The following is a 23790-nucleotide window of genomic DNA, read 5'->3' as shown; positions in this document are numbered from 1 at the left end:
GAGTGTCACAGTGATTATCAGTGATTATCACAGTGAGGGGAGCTCCACCCTGCTGGAACTTCAGAAAGGACTTCCCAGAACAGTGGGAGATGGAGAAAGAGACCCAGGTGCTGCTGAACACGCAATCCCCGGTCACAGAAACGCTCCTCAGCGGCCTCCTCCATGAGTGTATCCCTCATCCAGGCAGGCTGGTGGAACCTGTTAGACAGCACACCCTCCCTGCTTGCTTACAGCTCTTCCCAAGCTTTGTTTATGTGCTGGGTTTGGGAGGTTTAAATCCCCAACGTGTGGGGATGGCTGTGGTGGCCAGGGGGGACACACTGCTCCACTCCCAGGAGCACACTGCCTGTCCTGCCTAATTAGAGAGAATGTTCTGGGAGACAAAGATCTCGTCAGCCTGTTTACAAAGTGCTCCACAAACCATATCAGGAGGTCTAGCAGGAGTTATTCCTTCTCCCTCCAAGCCCTGGGTGACAGGGATATTAATAGCAGTGCAATACCATGTTAAAGTGTCTGCTCAGCACGTAGAGGGAGATTCAGATGAGGAACCTCAAGGAATTCCCTTGACAGGGACAGCTGTGATATATTTTGTTTCCCAAGTGGCAGGAGAGCGATGGGTGACTCTCGTGTTCTCCTTGTCACCACTGTAAATACTTCCATCCAACCCATCTCACTGTGACAAAGTGACACCCTCTTGGTCCTGTGGGACATCATCCTCTTATGCCCTTACAAAGCACTCATGTTTGTGTCAATCCTGTGGCAGGACATGGAGAAAGGATAACTACACCTCATCACAGGCTGGGAGTCCAGGATGGCATGGAAGGTAAACCAGAAATTTTGCTTTACTTGAATAATCCAAATCAAACTCTTTTAATTTCCAGAATGAAGCCAAAGAAAAAAAAAAAAAATCGGTGCTATAAATTCCATGGCATCAACATGAAGATAAAAGAAGAGATGCAGCAGGAAGATAAAGAGATTAGAGTATCAGAATTATTACAAATATTGCCAGTAGCAGTGCCTGTTCCCAAGGCTCCCTGCCATTTCCCAACAATAAGATCCAGGTTTTCAGGTTGGGTAGTGTTTCTTTTCTCCCTATTTGTGCTGGAAAACTCTGAGCTATTTTTCACTTCAGGCTTCAAGATATTTAGGCTGAAAGGTTCAGCCCTTTCTACAAACAAGGTTATAGAAAACCAAAAACAAAACTGTTTAGTTGAGAAAAGAGAAAAGCTGAGGTTGTTTAAGTTTTGCCACACTGGCCAAGAGTGTGTTCTTTGATCCACCTATGAGAATACAAATTTTGCCTAATTATGAGCCTCTGAAAAACTGTTGCTTACAAATAATCAGCAAGTCTCTGCTGGAGTCTGGCAGCTCCAGGGGTAAAAGCATCCTGTAAAAAGCCAGTGATTATCAGAACTGAGGTAGAGGTGCATGTTTGTCACGGGATCAGTAAAAAGTTTGATGCTGGATTCAGTGGTCCAATCCTGTGCTCTTTGTCACCCAAGATCTGTGATGTCAACAGCTGTTGGAGCCTTGTGAGGGTTCTTGTGCTTCGTGAGGGTCTAATGTGGCATCTGCTGCTGAGGGAAACATGTGCTCAGTCCAGTGCAGGGCACTGAGGATGCAAAACGATATTGAAATTGAAAACAACTTAAAAATTAAGAAGGCATTTGATGCTAGTTTTGGAAGTGTTTTTCAGATTATCCTAAAATTATAGAAAAAGTACCAGTAACACAGTATTTTGATTTGAGCAGTAATCTCACTAGCGGGATCTTTCTGATCAGATTTGCTCTTTCCATTGTCTGTAGCAGAAATACAGCACAGAATGAGAAGAACCATGGAAGAGTGAAGAGATCAAGAAAAGGAAATTAGAAATCTGTATCCTTTGTTTCACAGCAAGGGCATGTCCTTTCACCCATAAGCATGAAAAAGTGCTTAATAATCCCTATGGTCTTGATTCAGGAGAAAACCATGGGTATCCAAAGAATTCCAGAATATCCAGCATGTTTCAAATGGAGTTTGCTTCTTGTGGACAATTTGCTTTGGGTTACTGCCTGGTGAACCACGAACCTTTGGAATAATCTCCCCAGGGAAAGGGTGGGTTCCCCATGTTGGATGCTGGGCCATCTCGTCTAGACTGTGCTTTTGCCATGAAAGCTTGGACCAGATGATCCTTGGGGTCTCTTCCAACCCGGTATCCTATAATTCTGTGATAATGGAGTTCCCCCCTGAACTGTGCTGCTAAAAGAGGTTATCCCAAATATTGTATGGGCAAAGGAGACAGGCTGAAGTAAGGAAAGCTCACCAGCACCCAGGGTGAGGTTGTGAGCCTGAGGAACCATGATTTCTGGAAGCGGTTCCAGCACACTTTCCTACCATGTGGGAAAGCGCAGCCAAAGCCTTGGTAATGTTCAGGTGTGGTACAGCAAGGACGGGATGAACGCTCTGACGTCTGCTGTGGCTGATGAACTATTAACACCTGAACAGGCTGTCTCTCTCTCAGGTAATTATGTGATTATATGAAGGTCATGACTTATAAATTGTCATGGACTGCTAGACTGGTTTAAAAACTGGTAACAAAACCACCATGCCATCTGCTTTTATGGTCATAATAATCTGAAACTGTTGGACTGCAGCTTTTCTGCACTGTCTAGTCATCACTTCTACACCTGGGTAAATTTTGTCTGCTGTTTTTGCTGTATCATGAACTTCTGTTGTAGCAGCAATCTCCCACTGTGTTTTTTTTTTCAGGAGAAACAAGATGTTCTGAGATGCTCTTGTGCCCAGACCCTGAATAACTAACAGGTAAGAAAATGCTGTAATACCAGAAAGCTCTACAGGGAGACATTTCTGGTTTTGTATCCCAGTTTCTTTCTCTGAGGATTTCAGGAGCAGCAAACCAAGATCCTCATGCCCTTCCATCAGCTTTCAGCTCCTAACCCACCCATTCCTCTGGCTGTGTCTTCCCCATGGCAGGGATGCCTCTGCCTCTCCCCATGTTTAGCACTTTCTTAAAAATTTCAGCCCTGCAATGTTGACAGTTCGAAGCTTAGAGTTTGTTTTCTTCCTGACATCATCGTTGGTATATTTAGTACAAAATTTCATATAAAATTAGAGAGCACAGCAGTTATCCTATGTTCAGCCCTGCTGCTCACATCAGGCCCCTTCAGCTGAGCTGTGCAGCTGGGCACAATGCTCACTTTGAAATCCCACACCACACACGTGATGGCTTTCATTAAAAATATTATCTGGTGCTGATGGGGCCATGGAAAGAACTCCCTCATAGGCAAACTCACAGACCCGGCTGGGGAGGGAGGAGACCAAGGCATTTTTTCCATTTTCATTACTGGTTGTAATCTATAGGGGAATGACTGATTAAGTGGGCAGATGTTGCTCTGAGTATGAGATAAAACTTGGATTTTAGAGACTTGTAGATCCTAGCACGTGATACATGGGCACATATGAGGAGTACAGACCTAACAACAGGGTTATACAAATTCACTCCCAACCAGGAATTAGTGAAATATGTTCAAGGAACTGTTATTTCTGACGTATAACACAGTTTGTCATCTGCATACAAGAAAGCAAGGTTTAGAGAAGCAGTTTCCAGACACATTCATCAATTACTACTTGAAATATTCCACACTAAATCAAAGATTGGGAGTTGCTACCCTTGGCTTGATCCTGAAGTGTCAGTGTGCAATATGTAACTCCCAAGAGTGAGCAAAGATCAAACTTATTGGGAAAGCAACGTTTGTAGCCAAAACTAACACAAAGATGTAACTTGCAGAGGAAACATTTAAAGGCATAATGAGAGGATTGGGAAACTAAACAAGAAAATCAACAAGGGGAAATGAAGCCCTCAGACTTGGCCTGTGTGCTGGTGACCACAATCTAATTAAGGCAAAGGGGTCAGATGAGAAAGTAAAACAAAGCACATGAATTGAGAGATACAGGAGAAGGATTGTAGCAAAGCAAAACTGCCATTTTCATGCAAACTTTCATTTTCTCTATTTTTAATCTGGATTTCTACCAAAGGATTAAATTTAGTCTTTGCTTTGAGGTTAGACACGAGAGCCACAAATAGTTTCTCAGTTCCTTTCTTGGTGAGGGACTGGGTGTTGCTCCATCTTTACAAGGGTTACTACACGAAGAGTTTGCACATGACCAGTTAGTGAAGAGCTACAGACTGAGACAGAGGATCAGGCAGAAAGGATGAGGCTGCCAAACTTTCTTATAACTATCTTATAACTTCTTAGAGCATTTCTTGTACTGCTTGCAGGCTTGAAGATTGGCATCATAAAAGAAGTGCCACTTTCAAGGAGATTTTCCAAAGGCCAAACCATGTCTTTTCAATGTATGGCAAGCCCTGGTTTGCTGGGAGAGCACAGGGATGTGCCACAGAGTGTGAAGCAAGCACAGCATCCTGGGGGTACCACAAAACAGACCTGTGTATTCACGTGGATCTGTAAATACAGTTAGATCACTTTTCAAAATATAAATGAAATATTTATCTGCAAAGCAACTTTAGAAGACATATCAATAATGTCCTGATCCCTGCAGAGGGAGATGCACCATTAATAAACCATGTTGAGTCATACACTACAGAAATAGAGCTTTTCTCTGGGGCCATCACATGCACCAGCTATTCTGGAGACATCTCACTTGTTCTGTTTCCCAGCGTTGCCATATCCTGACCTGCTCGGCATCTCTGTGTGCTGCTGTCAGAGCAAGTTTACTCCCACCATGGTGCTGGGATTTATATCTGACATATGTTCCTCCTCTTCTCATACTCCAGCACTTAAACTCCAGGTTCAGTCTTTCCATGCTCTGTAGAAAAAAAGGGATGTATTTCTAGCATGGCCACATTTTTGCAAATCTTCGAGGCTGCGTTATTGATGCCTGCGGGCTGTTTGCAGAGCAGAGCCTTCAGCTCTTCATCTTACAGGTCTTTTCCCTCTCCAGCCTTCAACATGTGTACACTCCACTTTTGGGGATGCCCCAACCCAAGCGAGGGTGATCTTCCTCTTCTCCAGGGCTGATGAGGGGAAATGGCCTCAAGTTGCACCAGGGGAGGTTTAAGTTAGATTTTAGGAAAAAATTATTCATGGAAAGGGTTGTTAAGCCCTGGCACAGGCTGCCCACGGCAGTGGTGGAGTCACCGATCCTGGAAGAGTTAAAAAAAACATGTGGATGTGGCACTTGAGAACACGGTTTAGTGGTGAACTGGGTTGATGCTTGGACTTAATGATCTTGAAGGTCTTTTCCAACCTAAACAACTCCATGATTCTATGATAAGAGGAGACAGATTTAATCCACAGCTGTGTCAGCCCAGCACTGGTTTGAGAAGGTGATAAACACCGTGTTGTCTGAAATGGTAGCTTTGACTCATGTCCTGTGACTCCAAAGGTCATAGAATCTGAATGCTGGGGTCTTTTTTTAGGCACTCTCTTTTCCCCATGGCACTTTGGAGGGAGGTTTTTCCTCTCTTCCATTAAATATTTTGACATGTGAAAGTGAGCGTGTGTACAACTCATTTAGGAATGGCCCCAGTGGTGGTTGTAACTGTGCTTCCCACATCACGGAGCCGCTCCTCTGTGCAGCAGGGTGGAAGGAAGGGTTGCTCCTGCTGCTGTGCTGGAAGCTGGTTTGCTCCTCTGGGAAGGCACAAAGCATATGGGAACTCCAGGAGGAGTCCAGGTTTGCCTCGAGGGCTGTAGAGTAAATGAGTTCAGGTTGTACATGAAAATGTTAAACCTGTTCAGTCGGTTCCCTCGCCATGAGCAGGATCCTGGGGCTTTGGAACCAGAAGGACAATTGCCTCATTCATTTCCTGAGGTTAGTTTTTTTTTTTTTTTTTTTTCCTAAACAAGACTATTTGTAGCGTTAACCTTGGGATTTCATGATGGGGTGCAGGAATGGGATGATTTGGAAATCCTTGGAGCTGCTAATGCAACTGGCTACTGACTGAGCTCCAGCTGTGACCTTGATGTGATAATTATGTAACAGAGTTTACAGATATGAAGTTCTTTTTTCAAACATGCAGCTATAACTAGAAATAAAATACCATTTTAAAAAAGTGTAGTTTAGCTAAGATATTGAAAAACCACTCAGCTTTTCACTATAATTTTAAACCTTTGTGTCCTGCACTAGTGAATCTAATAAAATAACATAAAATGTAATATGAAAATGACTAGTGCTAAGAGCGAATTTGGCTCAGTTTTGCTTCTCTCCCCTTCTAACTCGGACCCAGGGAAAATATTCCCACAGAACTCCAAAATCTTCAGCACAATGGAATGAAAAATCCTTGTCTTTAAGGCAGCAAATGCTGTTTAAGCTTTGGAAATATGAGATACCAATTAGGGCAGCTTTGAGAGGCATCATTCTGGTTTGGAGTGTTTTGGCTAAACCAGAAATCCTCCTCAGAAATACTGAATAAAAAGATACTATATTAGACCCATAAATCACCTAAATGAACAAAAGCCAAGGATAAACTGATGCAGCTTTCACATAGTAAGAATTATATTTAATTAATTGAAATCAAATTAAAGAGAGTTTTGCTGATGTCCCTGGGAGATGCCAGTGGATGCTCCCTGTCCTGCAGGAGAAGGATTCAGGTCTGACCCAGCTACCATCCTTGACAAGGTGGGATGGGGAATCACCAGTGCCTGGGAGAAGTCAAAAAAACAACCATTAAAGCAGATAGAAACCACATTTCAAACAAATAGAATATGATTATAGTAAATAATATGTTGTGTTAATGCCTGGATGAATTGTTAACTCATGGAATTTGCTTTAACAGGACATGAGTGGCTCTGGTAGGATTGACGTGGGTATTGAATCCATCAGATTCTATGGGTCAGATTTATTTAAAAATTACATATACCCTTCAGGGTTATGACCTAAAATAGAGTTAATTACTGAAGAGTAAATTTAGAGGGTATGTATTTTGCATGTGTCTAGTATTTTGTTCCTTGGACTTGTTGACTGCTGGTCAGGAATGGCTTCCAGGTGCCACATAATGGGAATGAAGCTTTCATTCCCCACATTTTATTCCTCATATGTCTTTTCTTAATATACAACCCAATGTGCACACAAGGCTTCTGTTCTTAGCAGTGAGGACAGAAGGTGTAAGGAAGACAAAGGACAGGCTGCCCAAAAAAGTGATGGAATTACCATTCCTGGAAGTGTTCAAAAGGTGCGTGGATGTGGCACAGAGGGATGTGGGTTAGTGGTGATTACAGTGGTGCTGGATTAGTGGTTGGACTTGATGATCTTGGAGGTCTTTCCCGGTCTTAATGATTCTATGATTTTAAGATGCTGCTACATGTCACTGGAAGCAGGGATTGTCATCTGCTTGCCCGTGTGGAGCTTCTAGGGCTGACAGGGTTATGAGCACGGGGTTGGAATGGGGTTTCTCTGCATCATCCCCAACACGTCTTTTGTCAAGGGCATGAAGTGACAGAACGAGGGGGGATGGCTTCCCACTGCCAGAGGGCAGGGCTAGGCAGGATATTTGGAAGAAATCCTTCCCTGTGAGGGGGGTGAGGCCCTGGCACAGGTTGCCCAGAGAAGCTGTGGCTGCCCCATCCCTGGAAGTGTCCAAGGCCAGATTGGATGGGGCTTGGAGCAACCTGGGCTAGTGGAAGGTGTCCCTGCCTGTGGCAGGGGGATATGGAACAAGATGAGCTCTGAGGTTCCTTCTAACCCAAACCATTCTGTGATTCTTTGATTGTCCTACTCCAAAGGGGATGTTTCTTCAGGGTGCTCAGCTTGTGCTGCCCTCTATGCTGCCCTTCCCTGTATGGACATCTCTGTGTGTGCCACTGGGTGGGTTCAGCTTTGCCAGAGTTCCTTTCATTTATTTATTTTTTGTCCATGTCTGTTGCATGACAAACATTTCCTCAAGGCTCGTTGCTTGACACGAGGCCGAGCTGTGTGGAGCTGCCTGGGGATGGACGGCTTTGTGCTCCGGGTTGTGAGAGGAGACAGGGACATTGAGCATCGGTTTAAAATAAAATAAATATTAATTAAAATTTTAGAAAGGGGTAAAAGTTTTTAGAAAAGTAAAAAAAAACCAAACAAACCAAACAAAACAACACAAAACCCCAAACAAACAAACAAAACCAGACAAACATAAACAAACAACCCCCCCAAACCCAAAACAAACAAACAAAACCCCACAACAACCAGCAATCCAAAACCCCCAAAAAACAACCAAAAACCCACAAACCAACCAAAAAGGTTTAAAGAAAGGAAAGAAAAGCAGGCGGAGCACTGCCTTTGCGGAACGCGCTCCCGGCCGATCCAACACGCACCGGTCCGGGTCCCCAGCCCGTGTCCGGAGAGTACCGCGGCCTCCGGGGCGGGGCTGGCGAGGGGGGCCCGGCCCCCGCCCGCAGCGCGGCGGCCCCAGACGCCTCCTCCTCCCTCCCTCCTTCCCTCCCTCTGCCCGCGGCGCCTCCGCTCGGGCCCCGCCGCTCCCGCTCCTCCTCCGCGCCGCACTTTGCGTCTCTCCTCGGCCGCCGCCGCTCGCAGCCGGGCCGTGTGTGCGGGGCCGTGTCCGCGGAGCGCGGTGTGTGCGGGGTCCGCCCGCCCGCCGTGCCCTGCATGGCCGCCCCGCAGCGCTGAGCCGGGCAAGGCGGTGCCGGCGGCGTTCCCGCGGCGCTCCCGCGGCTCTCCCGCAGCATGGCGCGGGGCGGCGGGCGGCTGCAGCCCCGGGCCGCCGCTGCTGCCCCGGGCCGGGGGGGCCGGGGGCCGCTCGGCCTCCTGTGCCTGGCGCTGCTGGGCGCGCTGGGCGCCGCCGAGGCGGAGTTCTCCATCCTGGACGAGGCGCAAGTCTTGGCCAGCCAGATGAGGAAACTCGCCACCGAGGAGCTGAGGGTCGTCACCATGCAGGTACGGCCCGGCCCGGCCCGCGCCTCGCCTGGTTTTCTCTCCTTCCTTCCCTGACTCCCTCCCTCCTGCACACGCTCTTCCCGATTCCTGCCTTGCCCTTTCTCTCTCCATTCCTTTCTTTCTTTCCTTCCCCCTCCTTCCCCCTCCCCCCGCCGGTTCTTTTCTTCTTTGCAAACTTTCTCTACCCCCTTGTGAGGGCTGTTCCGTTTCCCCGAGCCCGGCTTCCCCGAGCCCGGCTTCCCCGAGCCCGGCTTCCCCAGCCCCGGCTTCCCCCGGCTCGGCTTCCCTCAGCCTCGTCTCCTCCCAGCCCGGCTTCCCCGAGCCCGGCTTCCCCAAGCCCTGCTCCTCCGGCTCGCAGAGCCGCCTGCCCGAAGGGGAGCGGGGCTGGAGCCACGGAGGCACGGACGGGCTCGTGTGTTATTTGCAATTTACACAATACAGGCGGCAAAAATCGCCCCCGCAGCCCCGGAGGGGTCCGAGCCGGGCTTGGGGCTGAGCCGCCTCCCGGCCGAGCATCCCGCGGGCAGCACAAGGAGCCGTGTCCTGCCCGGGAGCTCTGGGATCGGGGTGAAGCGATGCTTCCCGGCCCGAGAGTACGCCCGGATAAGTTCATTTAGATGTTGAATTCGCGCCTGGGTTTGGGGGAAAGCGGTGGCGAGGAGCTATTTGTTGTTTCTGGGGTGTTCTGTTAGGGGCTGGTGGGACTTGCAGGGAGTGCTGGTACCTGCGGTACAGCAGCGGCTGCCCGCTCTCTCCGAGGGGAGAAAAGTGAAATCGGATCCCAGGCGGCTTTCAGGGGAAGGTATGGTCAGTAGCAAATGCAGTTTTAAAAGCCTCCCAAAATGAAAAGGAGACACTTTCATAGGATCAGCGGGGGTCTCTACCCAAATGGCCTTTTATCTTCTCTAAACTGGCTGCATTCTCTCACCTCTGGACCATCATTGTGCTGGGCGGCCTCCTAGGGCTCGTTTTGTCCGGGCAAACACTGAGCTGTCTCTTGTCCCTGATGCTAAGAAGACAGGGATTTAAATGACTTCACTTAACAAGGTACATTATTGATGTACTGAATTCAAGGAAGTCACTTTTTCTCCCCCTCTGCCGTGCATATACATGTATGTATTTCCCCTCAAAAGATATAAGCATAATCCTTTGCTTTGGTGGAGTCTCTGTTAATGCAAATCAAGTCAGTATAATTGCATTGCTAAATTTGTGTCTGGTGTTAAAATAAAAACAAACAACTAATATGATCATCTGAACACGTATTGACTTTAAAAAAGCAACATGTAAAAATACACCTTGTTACTGTGCTTTGATACGCAAGCTGACTTTAGGATGAGCCAGGTTTTCTTTCCTAGAATTGTAGCAATGATCCAAGTTCAGGAATAATCTGGATGCCAGCGCATGGGGATGCAAATAATGTTAAAACTGTGTTTACTATTAGCTGGATATGTAGGGCCCCAAAGAAATTTAATGTGGTGAAACTGGTAGTTAAACTGAAACCCCTTTTCATACTGAGCTCTATTTTTATATGCTTCATATTTTGGCTGTCTGAACTCCCATCACGCTAATGCACAGCCTGTCCTTTGCTCCCCCCTGGAACATTATTACAGCTGTTTAAGATTAAAAACCGGTGGGAACAAATCTCCCCTGATTTTAGAAGCTTCTTTGCTGACCTCCTACAGTAGAACAAAAAATGTTACAGTATGTGTCACTGCAGCCCTTAAAAGCACTGGATTTTAAGACAGAAATTTCCTAAGCCTGCCCATCAGGGCTAAGTGTAGCTGGCACAGAATTCCCCCTTTTCCCACTTGTTCAGGGCTGTTGTGAGTGGTGGTGGCCCGGTGGGCACCTGGTGCTGGGTTATGTGCACTGCTGGTTCACTGGGGATGCTCAGGATGTCGTGATGGGGCAGAGAGGAGGGGTGTGGTATTTTGGAAAGTAGAGCAAGGGCACTTTTGGGCTTTACCTACATATAAATCCAAGGATGTTGTCCTGGGTTTAGAGGGTAATGTGGAGGCAGGGTCCAAATGAGGACGTAGTGAGAGGAAGTTGCGGTAGAGAGAGAGGGAGGGTTGGTGTCCAACCATTATTGAGCTGTGGTTTTATTTAGTTTCATAAATTGTAGAGAAGGAAGCAGCAGGATTTAATGCTTCCCTTGCGTGCTCTCTTCATGCTTTGGTCCTTACCAGTTGTGGCTCCCACATCTGCACATCCTGGTAATAGGCAGGAGGTGGTGTCACCAACCTAACGGTGGGAAAGGCAAACGGAGGAAGGATAAGTCTGAGCTGGAGGTGGGCAGGAAGCATCCAATGAGTGCAGGAGCAGGTGGAAATGCTTAAATAGAGTGAAGATGGGAGGTTGGTTGGGGTGTGTTTTGAGTCTGGAAAAAGAGGGAAATGTGGACAGAGCCTCCAGAAGTGCAGGAAGAGAGGATGAGGTGGAGTTTCCAGTTCAGACACTAGAGGAGCAAGTGGAAGAGGTAAGAGGAGAACCATGGAATCTGTGAGCCTTAAATGCCTGTGAAAAGGGGCAGGGAGTAATGAACGTGGAATTTGTGAGATAGAAAATAGATGAGATTTCTGCAGGAGCCGTCAGTGCTATAGATGAGATCCGTCTCCTCTGTGCAGTGGCTACATCTGCAATATATTCTTCTTTGGCCAGTGCTTCATGTAATTAGTCCAACAGCAATAAGGACTTACTGTTTCTAGTAAAATCTCATTATTTTGCATTGCTGGGAGGAGTAAAGTACACATACACCTGTGCTGTAACAGGCTGAAGCTTACAGGAAGACTGAGGATGAGAGAGGTTTCTAGTGCCAGCCAGCATCAATCTGACAATTGATATTGGCACTCACACCACTGCTTTCTGTTTACAGGGACTTGCATGATTGTGGTATCTGACTGTTACCTCTAAGTAGTGCTTTGATTTCTTGCCTACAGAAGTGCTCTGATTTAATTTATAAATTTATTCCTTGAATGGTACTGCACAGAGCAGCTGGTAATGTAGTGTAGGTGACAACTCGTGAGTTACATCGTTTGCTGAATGTGTTGTACAGCAGCTTAACAGTTTCTTATTTAAATTTCTAGTTAGAATATGCATATTTGTGCCATACCAAGTCTTCAATCAGTGAGGACACATGTTGGGTACTGCAGTGTGTGGGGGTTCCTGGGTGTCTCTTTGTTACCATTCTGGGTGTTATTTCTCCAGGAGTGGTTAAATATAGAAAGTTTATCAATTGTCTGACTTCCTCTGTTGCAGGGATTAATCATTGTTCCCACTCTGTTTGACAGTTCTACCAAATCCACAGGTAATGATATTGCTGTGTCTTAACATCACATGTACTTCCTTTTGTACATCAGGGTACGTAAACATGCTTGTGTGGTTTCTGCCCTGAGAAAGGTGGTCTGTTTATGGTTCTCCCCGAAGTACATCAATGCTTTTTCCAAATCAATCAGAAGCAGTCATACCACAATCTCTTCCTCTTCCCTCTCCTTCCTGTGGGACAGAGCATGCAGGAGAAGCTGCTGGTTCATGGGTTGTGCTGCACCTACAGCCACCTGTAACCATTACCTTCTTTTTTTCGGTAGCTAAAGCACTTGTTGACAGCATCCATATCGTTCCAGGGAACACCTGCTGGCAGCAGGCTGCATCCTTGGAATACAGCATGCAATCACACCTCCCCTTGCCAGCCTGAGCTGCTGTATTCCTTGTCATTCCTCAGTAGGAATGTAGTCACATCTCAAATAGCCCATGGCATCACTTGCCAAGGGCTGGAGCTTCGTCAATGAGCAGCTCGAGTGACAGTCCTGGAATGTGTTCTCCTGGGCAGAGCGACACGCTGCACCAATTAAAAGTTAAGTGTCCTTTTATACTAAAATTATAACTAAATTGGTGGTTGTAGTGTGACCTGATGTGCCGGTGGAGTTTCACCATCCCTGTTACCTGTCTGATCCTGGCCTCTCTGAGCTAGATGGAACTACAGAGCAGGCTGTTGGTTGAAACAACTGAAATTCCTTAGTTGGGAGACGAAGGCAGGAAAAGAATAAATCAGAATCACTTTTGAGAGTGTCTTGTTTGGTTTTGGCAAGGTTTACCTTCTAAATCTGCACGGGGTGCCCAAGGTGAGGACGGTTTTTTGAGGGAGAAGGAAACGTTTCCATCTCCAAAACAGGGATATAATACTTGTAGCCAGAGTTGAAAGGATTAAGAAAGGCTTTGAAGATGAAAAGCATTAAGTGCCTCTATAACTTTCAAAATGCTTGTTGATGTTTCTGTCCAGATAGTAACAAAAGTTGTAGGCCCAGAGGGCCTTGAATATTTTTGAAGGCAGCTCTGCCATCCTAATCTTTTATGCTTACCCCAAGAAGGAATCACAGCCCTTTCTCATTGTTACTGATCTTGGAGGTTGGAATTAAACAAACAAACAAACACCAAAACATTTGAAATCTGAAAAACAGCAGTCTGCTGGTCAATTTTTTCCTGTATTTTTTTTATATTAATACTTTGTATATTAATACTATATATACTGTAATAATACATCAGGTGATGTAGTGATGTGTAAAATAACAACCAGCTTAGTACAGACTTCTGGTTGATTGGCAAGCATATTATTTATTTATTTATCTTACTAAGTGTTTGTCTGGCCATATGTTTTTCAAGAAGAACAGATTGTGCATGACAGGGAGATGGGGAGATGTCCAGAGGTTTATATGGGCTGAAAAATCCACATTCTTTGAAGATTTCAGTGTGATGGCAGAGTTGCCAGTCACCAGAACTGTCTATTTATTTAATCCCTTTTTAGATGAACACTGACAGAATACAGTATTATTTATTTTTTCTAATGGGATGGTCTTCTGGCTAATGAAAGTGGATTTAGTACTTAGAAGAGTTAAATCCCATTTGAGTTAAATCCCATTGAAATGCCATGGTTCTCCATCTCTGAAATCAAGGGTTTCACACAATTCCCCTCTTATTTATATGGATATTTATAAGTAAATCTGTTGGTGACTGTGAGGTACTTTCACAGCAAGTGATGTAAAGCACTGGGTCTGAAACCTGGACCTTGTGCACCCTCAGCCAAATCACAGCACAAAAAAATATTTCCCTTCTTTTTCCATATTATTTCCATCTTGTTCCCAGCTTGTGAAGCTGAAATACAATAGAAAAACATAAGTAAGCAGTGCTGATAAGTGTTTGGCTAAACCTTATTCTTTTTAATATTATTTGGCAGTAATTTGTGCTTTAGTAATAATTACAGAGCAGAAACCAGAGGAGTAAAACCTCATCTGTTTTCCATGATTATGTCTTAGTTTGAATCCCTCTTCAGCAGCTTTATCCGAGGCTTTCTGAAAGCCCAAGAATGCAGCAGTTTTTCATCCTTTTCCACGTGGATTCCTTTTTTTTTTCTGGCAGGAAACATTTCAAAGAGGCAGTGAGAGGTCCTGGTGGAAGGGCAACGGGAATGGGAGAGCAAATCTGAATTTTTAATTAGGCTTTGAGCTGTTCCTTCAAAGTGTGGGGACATCCTCAGTAATGTATGTCTTGTTGCATCAGCAAAGCCTGACATTTCACTTCAAACAGGGAAAATGCAGCTGTCCTGGGCAGATAAAAGTTGCTGAGAGTGGAGCAGCAAGGTGGGTTGGCAGATAATTAGTTGTCCCCTGCTCTGCCTTTCCTAAGGATCCTGCCAGTCCTGGCGTGGGCTGGAGGGGTTATTAACAGCAAGAAATCCAAGGACGCTGGGAAGTGATTGGGAATCTCTCAGCTGTGGCAGGGCTGATAACACGTGTGCTAAGAAGGCACAAAAGTAAATACAACGTGTGTTAGCTCATTTTTCTTGGCTTAATTCAGCAGAGGAGGAATGGTTAGAGGGGATCTGAGCACAGCACAGAAGCTGCTCTGCTGCCGTTGCCTGGCAAGGGGAGAAAAAACCTTGTTGTCAAATACTATCAAGAGCTTCATCCTTCAAACAGGAAGGCAAGATGTGTTTGAGATGGAAAGAAATGTGAAGTAAAAGATTTGTGTGTGTGTTTCCCAGTGATTCTTTTATATCCATATAATAAAAGGGAGTATTAAGTATAAACAGATTTTTTTTGTTGTTTAACAGTCGGTGGGTTTTGCTTGTCAATTGTTGGTGAAAAATTGGCCAGGAAACGCTTGGAGCCTTGGCAGTTCAGTACCCTCATCTGTGGAAGTGCTCAGCTATAAGGAAATACCCCAAATTTTTGTATTTCCATTGTCAGGGCACTCCATAGATTGAACTGGGGTACAGGGCTACCCAAGCGTGAGCCTGGCTCTCTGTGAAGCCTGGAATGGATCTGAGCTTGTGGGGGCTTTGCTGGGAACTTTAGCAAGGGTTGGATGATGTCCCAGGAATTATTTATTTCTGTGTAGTTGGATGGAAAAATACTAAATGTTTGTTTGTTTGTTTGTTTTTCTGTACACGGATAATATAACTTAGCAATTGAAATGTAAGTAACTTGTTTGATGTATCAGCCTCTGTTTTGTATGTCAAAAATTTTGCTGAGGTTTTGACTACTACCTCCTATATCATAAGCCTAATGCACAATGAAGTATAAAACCATAAAGCACAGAGGGCCTGCATTCCCATCGTTTTCCTGTACTTTATTGTTGTTCAATAACATGCTGTGTTAATGAAATCTGAAAGGATATCCTTATGCTCTCTTTTCCATGGAAAACAGAGTTTAATTACGTTAGTACTTACCCAGTGTTTGTTGTGAAGACTTGCCTTTTCTGACATAAAATTAAGCCAAGTCATGGCCTGAATCCTGTGCTATGTGTCCTTCCCTGTACGGAAATCTGTACAGTTTCTCTACAATAATTCATGTCCAATTTGGCAGGGAAAATCTGAGTTGACTTTTGAAATAATCATGGTGCCACAAATCAGTAACACTCATTTCCAATCCCATGAAAAGTGTTAATGGAATCACTTTTATCAACTGCCTCTAAGGTCTCTGTAGAGCGTCCCAAGTGATTTTGCAAAAGTATATTTGCACAATTGCAGTAATTAGTAAAAGCAAACTATTCCATCTCTCTTTACCAGCTTCCCAGCCAGCAGCAGCTGATAAAAACAGCTTTTCATGGTACTGTTGCCCTTTGAGCCCGTAGATTTGCACAACTTTGTGTGATTTGAACCAGCAGAGCAGAAAACCCCTAACACCTTTTTGATAAAAAAACCTGTAATTTTCCCTTCAGCGTGTCTGCAGAACTGTCTAGCCAGTGCTCTCTGTCCAGTTTTGACCTTGCTTTGCACATATTCCTGTGATGCAGTAGGAATTTCTGGCTATGCTTAGGATCATCATAGGTGGGAATGAGGCCAGAGGCAAAAAAAATCTTTAAAATAGATGCATCTGGAAGTTGCCATAAAAGTTTCTAGAAACTGGAAAGCCTTAAGCAGAATTTCTTGTGTGTTCACCCTGGCGGGATTATAAGAGTATTTTTGTGCTGTTTTTTGTGGATTTCAGACCAAATTGCATGTGAAGATAAGTTCAGCTTGACAGAGATGATGTGATGGTAGCACACCAAAGGGCTGAGGTGCTCCCACAACTTCCCTGTCTCTGGTTCAGTCCCTGCTTCTCTCCCTTTCAGCAGAGGGAGAATTAGAAACATTTTCCTCTTTGGCTATACTTTCACCTCAAAAGTGATATCAAACAAAACCTGAAGAGGTGTTTATGGTGATGGGAAGGGACACACAAAAACAGCTATGGTAGGAGCCTCTTGGCCTGGAGCAAGACCAGGCTCTGAGCCAAGGTCACAAAGGGCTTACCAGCCCTTGGGAAGACCGCATGGAGAGCCAGGAGGGCTTTTGTTCCTTGGAAAACAAAGGAACCCCAAGTTGTTTGGATCAGGAGCACAAGGGTAGGTTTTGATAGTGAAATGAATAGCAAGGTAGCAAGAGATCTTGGGTTTAACCAAATCAGAGCCCTCTGCACCAGTTCTTTCCCAGGAGCTGTGACACCACGAGGATCAGCTGTGTGACCCTGAGTGCTGCTGGATATTCTTTCTCCTTCCCCCGTGCCACGTAATGGTGGATAGATGCAAAAACCGGTTGGACGGTGCCGCAGCCACAGGGAGAGGTGTCCAGCTGCATCCAGATGATGGTGTAGCCAGGCACCATTCCATGGCTGCTGTGTATCAGGTAGTACTGCAGCACAGGATGCTTCAGCTGCCTGATCCTAAATCCTGGCTGCTTGGGGAATGGGAAAAAGCTCAAGTCCTCAGCATGGACTGGTCATGTTTGACTGGCTACTAGGAAGAGGAAAATGAGTTATGGGATGGGTTTTGGTCTGAAGTAGATGCTGAAATGGTGTATGTGTTGGCAAGCATCAGGTGAGGAGCCCTTTTTGGGAATACTCTACGACAGGCTCTGTGTTATGGCTACGGAATGGTGAGCTTTGTGGGAGCAAAATTAAGTTTGCCTGAAGTGTTTGCTTTCAGTGGTAGCCTCTGTCCATTACAAATCAGCACGTGGGCAAATGCTGATGGAAGATTGGTACAGAAGAAAATCACATCCAGGATATTTTTATTGCCTCCTTCATGGTCAGTGAACAAGCATGTTATTTTTCCTCTTTTTTTTTTCTTTCCTGATATGAGATTTCTAACTTTTGATTCTGGAGAAGTAAACACTGTTTGGAGGATAAGAAAGGAGCAGGATCTCATCATTGCAAGGAGTGTAAAATGAGGGGGAAAAATCACTTCAACTCTATGGATCCTAAATTGCAGTTCATGTTTTGTTAGTGCTGGAGGCTGAGCCAGTGTTTGATCTGCAGGTTCAGTTCCCGGTTGCCAACAGCTGATGTGGTCAAGCCCTCATGGACCAGTGTATTCCAGAGGGGCCAAACCAACATCCTGGAGACACAATTTTTGTGTTGTATGGAAGGATAAAACAGAAGGATTTGTAATGTGAGGATAATACATTTAGCAGGTTTAACAATGAAAGGATATTTAATTTAAATATGATGTGGGTGGCTCAACTTCCTTGGGCACATTGTTTCTGTAATATGAATTTTATAGTTGTCTTCCACTCCTTTTCCCAGTGGCTCTCCAGCACTGCCAGGTGTGATGTGGGATTTATTCCCTTGGTCTGGCTTGGTGGAGTTCAGCTGCAGAAAAAAGTTTACAGGGAAAACTGGTGCAGGCAGGAAGACAGGGATAAGTACTGGGGATGGTTGTGTGTCACATTATGCACCAGTGGTCAGGAGCCTGTTTTTAAACTGTAAATTCCAGTCTTTGATCTGTTCCATTAAAATTAGGAAATGTTATTCCTGGAAACACAGTCTCTTGTGTCTTCCTTGTAGGAGGAAAAAAAACTGAAAGAAATTAATACTCAAATATGTTGCAGGAGGAGGATGAAAATTGCAAACTTCTCAGATTTCTTTAGCTTCTGATGAACTTCACCAAGGTTGAGGTAGCAAATACAAAGCTAATGGCACTTAAGTAGCCAGCCTTCTTTTGTGAGTAATTTGTGAAAACATGAAGTCTTATTTTGCATTTTTTTTTTATTTTTGACTGAAATGTAACTATACTTTTCAATTATAAAATTTCTGGCTTCTCCTTTTGAATTCTGCTGCTGATATATTTTACATAGCTCTAGATCATTGCAGTAGCTGCTCTGAGGGATGTGCTTGATGCTCTTGAAGTTGTTAAATTCAGTTAATTGCTAATCCAGCTGTTCTTGGCAGAGGAAGCTGTGCTGAGCTCGTGCTGGGAAGAAGGATTTTATACCAAAAGTTGTGTTTGATTTCTAAAACTTTATATACTGACATACTGATGATACTGTATTTTCATTAAAACTACTGGATGCAAAGCCAAAATTAAAAATAACCCCAACGTAACCATGATAAGAGATAAATTACTGGTCATTTCTAATAAACAAGTTGTTTCTATTTGGTAAGAAGTTGAATCTAATGGATTTTAAAATATTGATTCACCGTGATGTCCCGTAAATATAATTTTGCCTTCCCCTCCTTATTTATGTATTTATTCAGCAAGTGGTTGACAGTAAGTCTAGAAATACATTTTAAAAAAATATGTTCTGGTAATTGCAACCTCAGACTTTGAAATGCTGCTTTTTCCTACATATCCAAGAATAGAAACTCGGCCTCCAAATATAAATGAAACCCAACATCCATCGCCATGGTTTTCAGTGCTTGAAATGGTGGATTTCTCTTTGAGGAGCAGAGGTGCAGCAGCTATTTTGGGAAGTCAGGATGAAATGAATGCAGACCTGCTCTGTGAGGGCTCGTCTGAAACATAAGACCTGCTGGGTGTGCTCTCTGCTCTGTGTGAGTCGTCTGCATGATTTAGCAGAGCTGAAAATTCCTGATAAAGAAATGGAAAACATAAGTAGCTATAAAGAGATAAAAGTAATTCAAAAAAGTTAGTAAGAAATGAATTAGTTTGGGATTCTTTGAAAATGTTCTGAAAGCTGTTGTCCTTGATGTGTGTTTAGTGAGGGTGAATACAGTGTAGGTCAGGCTCATTCCAGGCCCTTACCTGCTTTTTTTTAATCCACAAAAAACATTACTGCATGTTCAAGGCCTTTGACCCCAAACCTTGACTCCTTGGGAAGCATGGGGAATTCTTTGAAGTTGTACATCAAGCTTCTTTGTGCAGACCAAAGGTGCAACAGAACTGGATTTCTGCTGCCTTGCCACACCCCTCCACCATTTCCTGTCCTCTGTTTTGCTTGTTTTGTGTCATTTGTGCCATTCCCTCTCTCCTGGCTTTCCAGCATCATCTGTGTCCTGGAGACAATCAGAGCACTGGATGAGCACTTGGTCCCACTCTGCATGACATGTGTGGGGTTGAGGTGGTTTGTTGGTTACTTTGGTGTGGCAGGTGGGCACAACTCTCTGATCAGCACAAGAAATGACACGGTTGTAACATCCTCTGAAATTTTGGTAGAAGATATCCCAGAGAGACTTTTGTCAAGGACATGGAGTGATAGGAGAAAGGGGAATGGCTTTAAACTGCCAGAGGGCAAGGTTAAATGTGATACTGGGAAGGAATTCTTGGTTGTGAGGGTGGTGAGGCCCTGGCACAGGTTGCCCAGAGAAGCTGTGGCTGCTCCTCCCTGGAGGTGTCCAAGGCCAAGTTGGATGGGGCTTGGAGCAACCTGGGATAGGTGTCTGCCCATGGCAGGGTAGGAAGGAGATGAGCTTTAAGGTCCCTTCCAACCAAACCATTCCATGATTTTCTATGTCTGGCAGGGATTGGGATGGGCTCCTAAGGCTGTTAATGTGTAGACCTGAGGATCTGCAGAGCATGGTCTGCATGACAAAACGCAGCAGTTTTGCAACCTTCCACTCTTACTCTGTGTCCCGGAGGAGCTGGACTGGAGTTTTGCCACTGCTGCTGGGAGACGACATTTCATTTTGATCCTGAAAATAGATTCGCAGCCTTTTTGGGATTCTTGCTCAGAAATGAAGTTAGAGCCAGTGTTAGCATCGGTCCCAAAGTCCAAAAATACATTTAAAGTACGGAAAGCTTGCTACAGCAAGTCTGTGGCTGCAGTGTGGCTGGATCCAACCCCTGCAGAGGCTGGAATGCTGAGCTGGCCCAAAGCCATACCCACGCCAAGGGAGGATTGTCAACTTGTGGCCTTGCTTTGATGATGCAGAAAGAGAAAAGACAGATTTTTTTTTTTTTTTTTTTTTTTTTTTTTTTGTTAAATAACTTTCACAAGGCTGGCAGGAATCTATGTCTGCCTTAATTATTCAGAATCTCAGGAGATGCTGAGCCCCTGTGGGCAAAGGAAAGGGAGGGAAAAGATGGAGAAGGAGGATAAAGTGGCTGTTTACTGCTTTGGTGTTGATAAGAGCAGGAGCATTGCTCAGGAATGGCAGCTCACCAGTTCATCCTGATGGCACAGTGAAAGAGCAGGATCTGCTCTATTATTTTTATTTTTTAACCCATCAGAGCAGTGATGTCACTCTGCTCTGAGAGATGTTTGGTGCAGGAAGTGTTGTCAGGGCTTGAATCGTCCTTTCCATTTATCCCTGAACGGTGCTGAAGGCAGAATGGTCATGGCCTGAGGTGCCTGTGAGTCACCAAATAGAGAAATTAAAGCATTAAAATGTAGAAAATACACCTTCAGCTGCTGTTGTGGGTACCAGGCCTGTTGGAGTGTTACTGCAGAGGAGCTGTGAAACATTCCCAGCTACTCATTTCAAACCCCAGTTTTCTAGTAATAGACTTAAAAATCTCATTGTGTAGTTGAGTTAGTGACTGAGTCTTCACTTTATAATCTCTTTATAAAATGTATGCACATTACCAGGACGTATTTAATAGACACACTGCCCCCATGAAAGGGCGCTTTGTGGGACGAGCCTTTTGTGCCTTTCTGGATCTCTCAGCAATTCCTGCGGAGCTTCCCAAGTCTGGCTGACACCGAGTGGCAGAGGAAAAGACCTTCTCCTTTCAGTTTGAGTGGAGAATAATGGGGAGCACGATGGGAGAGGGGGAGGGACCCTGCTCTGGTGTGGGCACACACCAGCCCGGCATTGAACACTCCAGTTCCTCCTGGCCCCAGCTGGGGCTTTGCATTTCCAATGAGCTCGGGGCTTCCCGGGAAGCACAACTGGGATTGTGGCAACAACAGGACACTGAGACCACTCTTCTCAGCCCGGGTTGTAACTTTATTTCTAGTTTAGGCCACAGGTTTGTCTGTAGTGGTCGGTTACCCCAACAGCATTTTATTTATTTATTATTTTTAAAATTAAGATCTGATGTTGTCTTTCATCTACTACTTAATCTCTCAGCTGGATTTCGGTGTGGCTTTTTCCTGTCTGTAGTTCTTACTGAAAGGAAGGTTTTCTTTCTCAAAAATTAATGCTGCAAGGTTGCAGATGTGTTCAATTTCACCTGGCAAACATCTTCATGAGAACAAGAATCTAGAGGATATATATTTAATTTTCCATTAGCAAAAAGAGCTAAACCTCAACAACAAAAAAAATTAATCCTGGAGTTCTCTGATAAAGCCATCTTTTGCAGTTGCTGCTAATTCATCTAGTGCTCTGTGGGGTTACAAGCAAAAAGAGCTTCACCTCCCTCAAAGACCCCAGAAAATGTATTCCAGTTTGGAAACCTTAGAGTAAAGATGAAGTAAGGGAAGATTACTAACAAAGAGAAAAAAAAAGCACCACACATTTAATTAGGATTATAAATTGTAAAGATTTGAGTCCTTTGGTGTAGGGTTTCTGATTTGGTCAGATCACAGAATCACTGAATCATTTAGGTTGGAAAAGCCCTCCCAGCCCATCGAGTCCAGCCTGTGTCTGATCCCCACCTTGTCACCCAGCCCAGAGCACTGAGTGCCACGTCCAGTTGTTACTTGGACACCTCCAGGGATGGGGACTCTACCACCTCCCTGGGCAGCCCCTTCCAATGCCTGACCACCCTTTCCATGAGGAAATTCCTCCTGATGTCCAGTCTAACCCCCTACAGTCTATCCCTGGTGAGAAAGGTGGTTGTACTCTGTGTATTATTCCATGCTGGTTGCTGTGCAAATGCTGCTCAAGTATTCCTAAGGAAACATCCAGGTGAGGAGGAGCTGGGAGCTGCTGGTGGTTGGGAACCTCCAGACAGATGTGTAGCTCACCTCTGGTCTTTGCCTCAGGCACAGCTGCCTGTCTGCATCTGATCCCAGGTGTGTGCCGATGGTTTTCCAGCTGTGGTCACAGCTGGAGACTCCATCGTGTCAAGAAAGAGCAAATTGGTCTGTCTGGCTTGAGTGGAGCTTCTGCAGGTTCCCCAAGGGTAAAGCAGTTGGTTGTGGGGTGGTTGAGGGTGAAAGCTGAGGGCTGGGCTACACTCAGGTGCCTTCAAAGGGGTGTGAAGGGAATTAAATTGGAAAATGCTGCCAGAGGAACATCGTGCCCAAGGTTAGAGTGAAATGGGTGAAAGGCAGGGCTAGGGGCTCTGTGTGCTTTTCTTGTCTCAGGGTAAACCAAGATATTTTGCATTGATGTCATTAGTCTGATTGAGAATTTCAGCTTAAGAGTGGAGAAAAGCTTTTTGAGCCAAATGACACCTTTTTTGCCAACAGCCCCAGCACGAGCTCATAGCATTTCTCTGTGTAAAACCAATTTAAGCCCTTTCTAGGTGTGCTTGTAAAGGGGTGTGTTCCAGGTACTGCACATTTTCCTCCATCTCCTCTCACAGGAAAAAAAAAGCTCTCACAGAAGGGATATTCTTGATTTAATTCCTCTCTAAGAGCAGTCTATCTATCTTTCCCTGTTTACCCCCCACTGACTCTGTGTTTAATAAAATGCATTAGCTGGGCCTTCTAGTATCTTTTCCTCTGCCTCCTTCTTTTCATCAAAACAGAAGAAAATCTGGCAAAGGACTAAGGCTTTCTTAAATAATTGAGTGATTTTTATTTCTTTTTAATTACCTTTATTTATGATTCATCTTAAGGGTAAAAGGTCCCTGGTTTGTGAACTTTCCCAATTTCATTTCTTTTTAAAGTTTCGTTCATTAGCTAAAATGAACTTGGAAATTCTAAGAGTTAGAGTGTTAATTTAAAAAAAGAAGTAGGGATTTGTGTCCTGCAGGGTTCAGAAATGAGATGGCAGCACTGGAATCAGAAAATAGCCATTTTCCCCCATGATGTGCATCTACAGAAACTGGCAGTTTTCTACCACAGAGTGTCCCTTTTCCACATTTCTCCTGATTACAGTTCCTCCAAGCCATGCCATGAATAAAATGAGCAGTTGTGACTCATTAAATATCTAAATTAATTAAATAGTCCATTTTATTGTTCCAGCGCTTTAAGTCTCACCTTTCAATGACCTTTCCATGCTCATGGGCTCATGGTGCAAACATGATGTTACCTGTAACCTCAGGCAACTGGTTGGAATTCGTAATTTCCGT

General features: G+C 44.7%; 1 protein-coding gene across 3 annotated transcripts in view; it reads left to right on the top strand.

Moving 5' to 3' along the window:
- The first annotated feature begins 8512 nt into the window (after nucleotides 1-8512).
- The window catches only part of CACHD1 (cache domain containing 1), a 97195-nt gene continuing 81917 nt past the window's right edge, over nucleotides 8513-23790 (top strand). The window contains exon 1 of one of the 3 annotated variants that reach the window (XM_027891094.1): nucleotides 8513-8895. In XM_027891094.1, coding sequence (XP_027746895.1) covers nucleotides 8686-8895 — 210 coding nt within the window. In that variant the 5' untranslated portion in view covers nucleotides 8513-8685. Of the gene's footprint in view, nucleotides 8896-11341; nucleotides 11375-23790 lie in introns of those variants that run through there. The other 2 variants (XM_027891096.1, XM_027891097.1) reach the window with 2 other exon arrangements.

This window comes from Empidonax traillii, unplaced genomic scaffold (assembly GCF_003031625.1).
Source record: "Empidonax traillii isolate 1590-97213 ecotype Southwest subspecies unplaced genomic scaffold, ASM303162v1 scaffold309:size1915965, whole genome shotgun sequence".
Classification (NCBI taxonomy): Eukaryota; Metazoa; Chordata; class Aves; order Passeriformes; family Tyrannidae; genus Empidonax; species Empidonax traillii.
The sequence above is the reverse complement of the archived record's forward strand: the minus strand, read 5'-3'. Positions and strand labels throughout refer to the sequence as shown.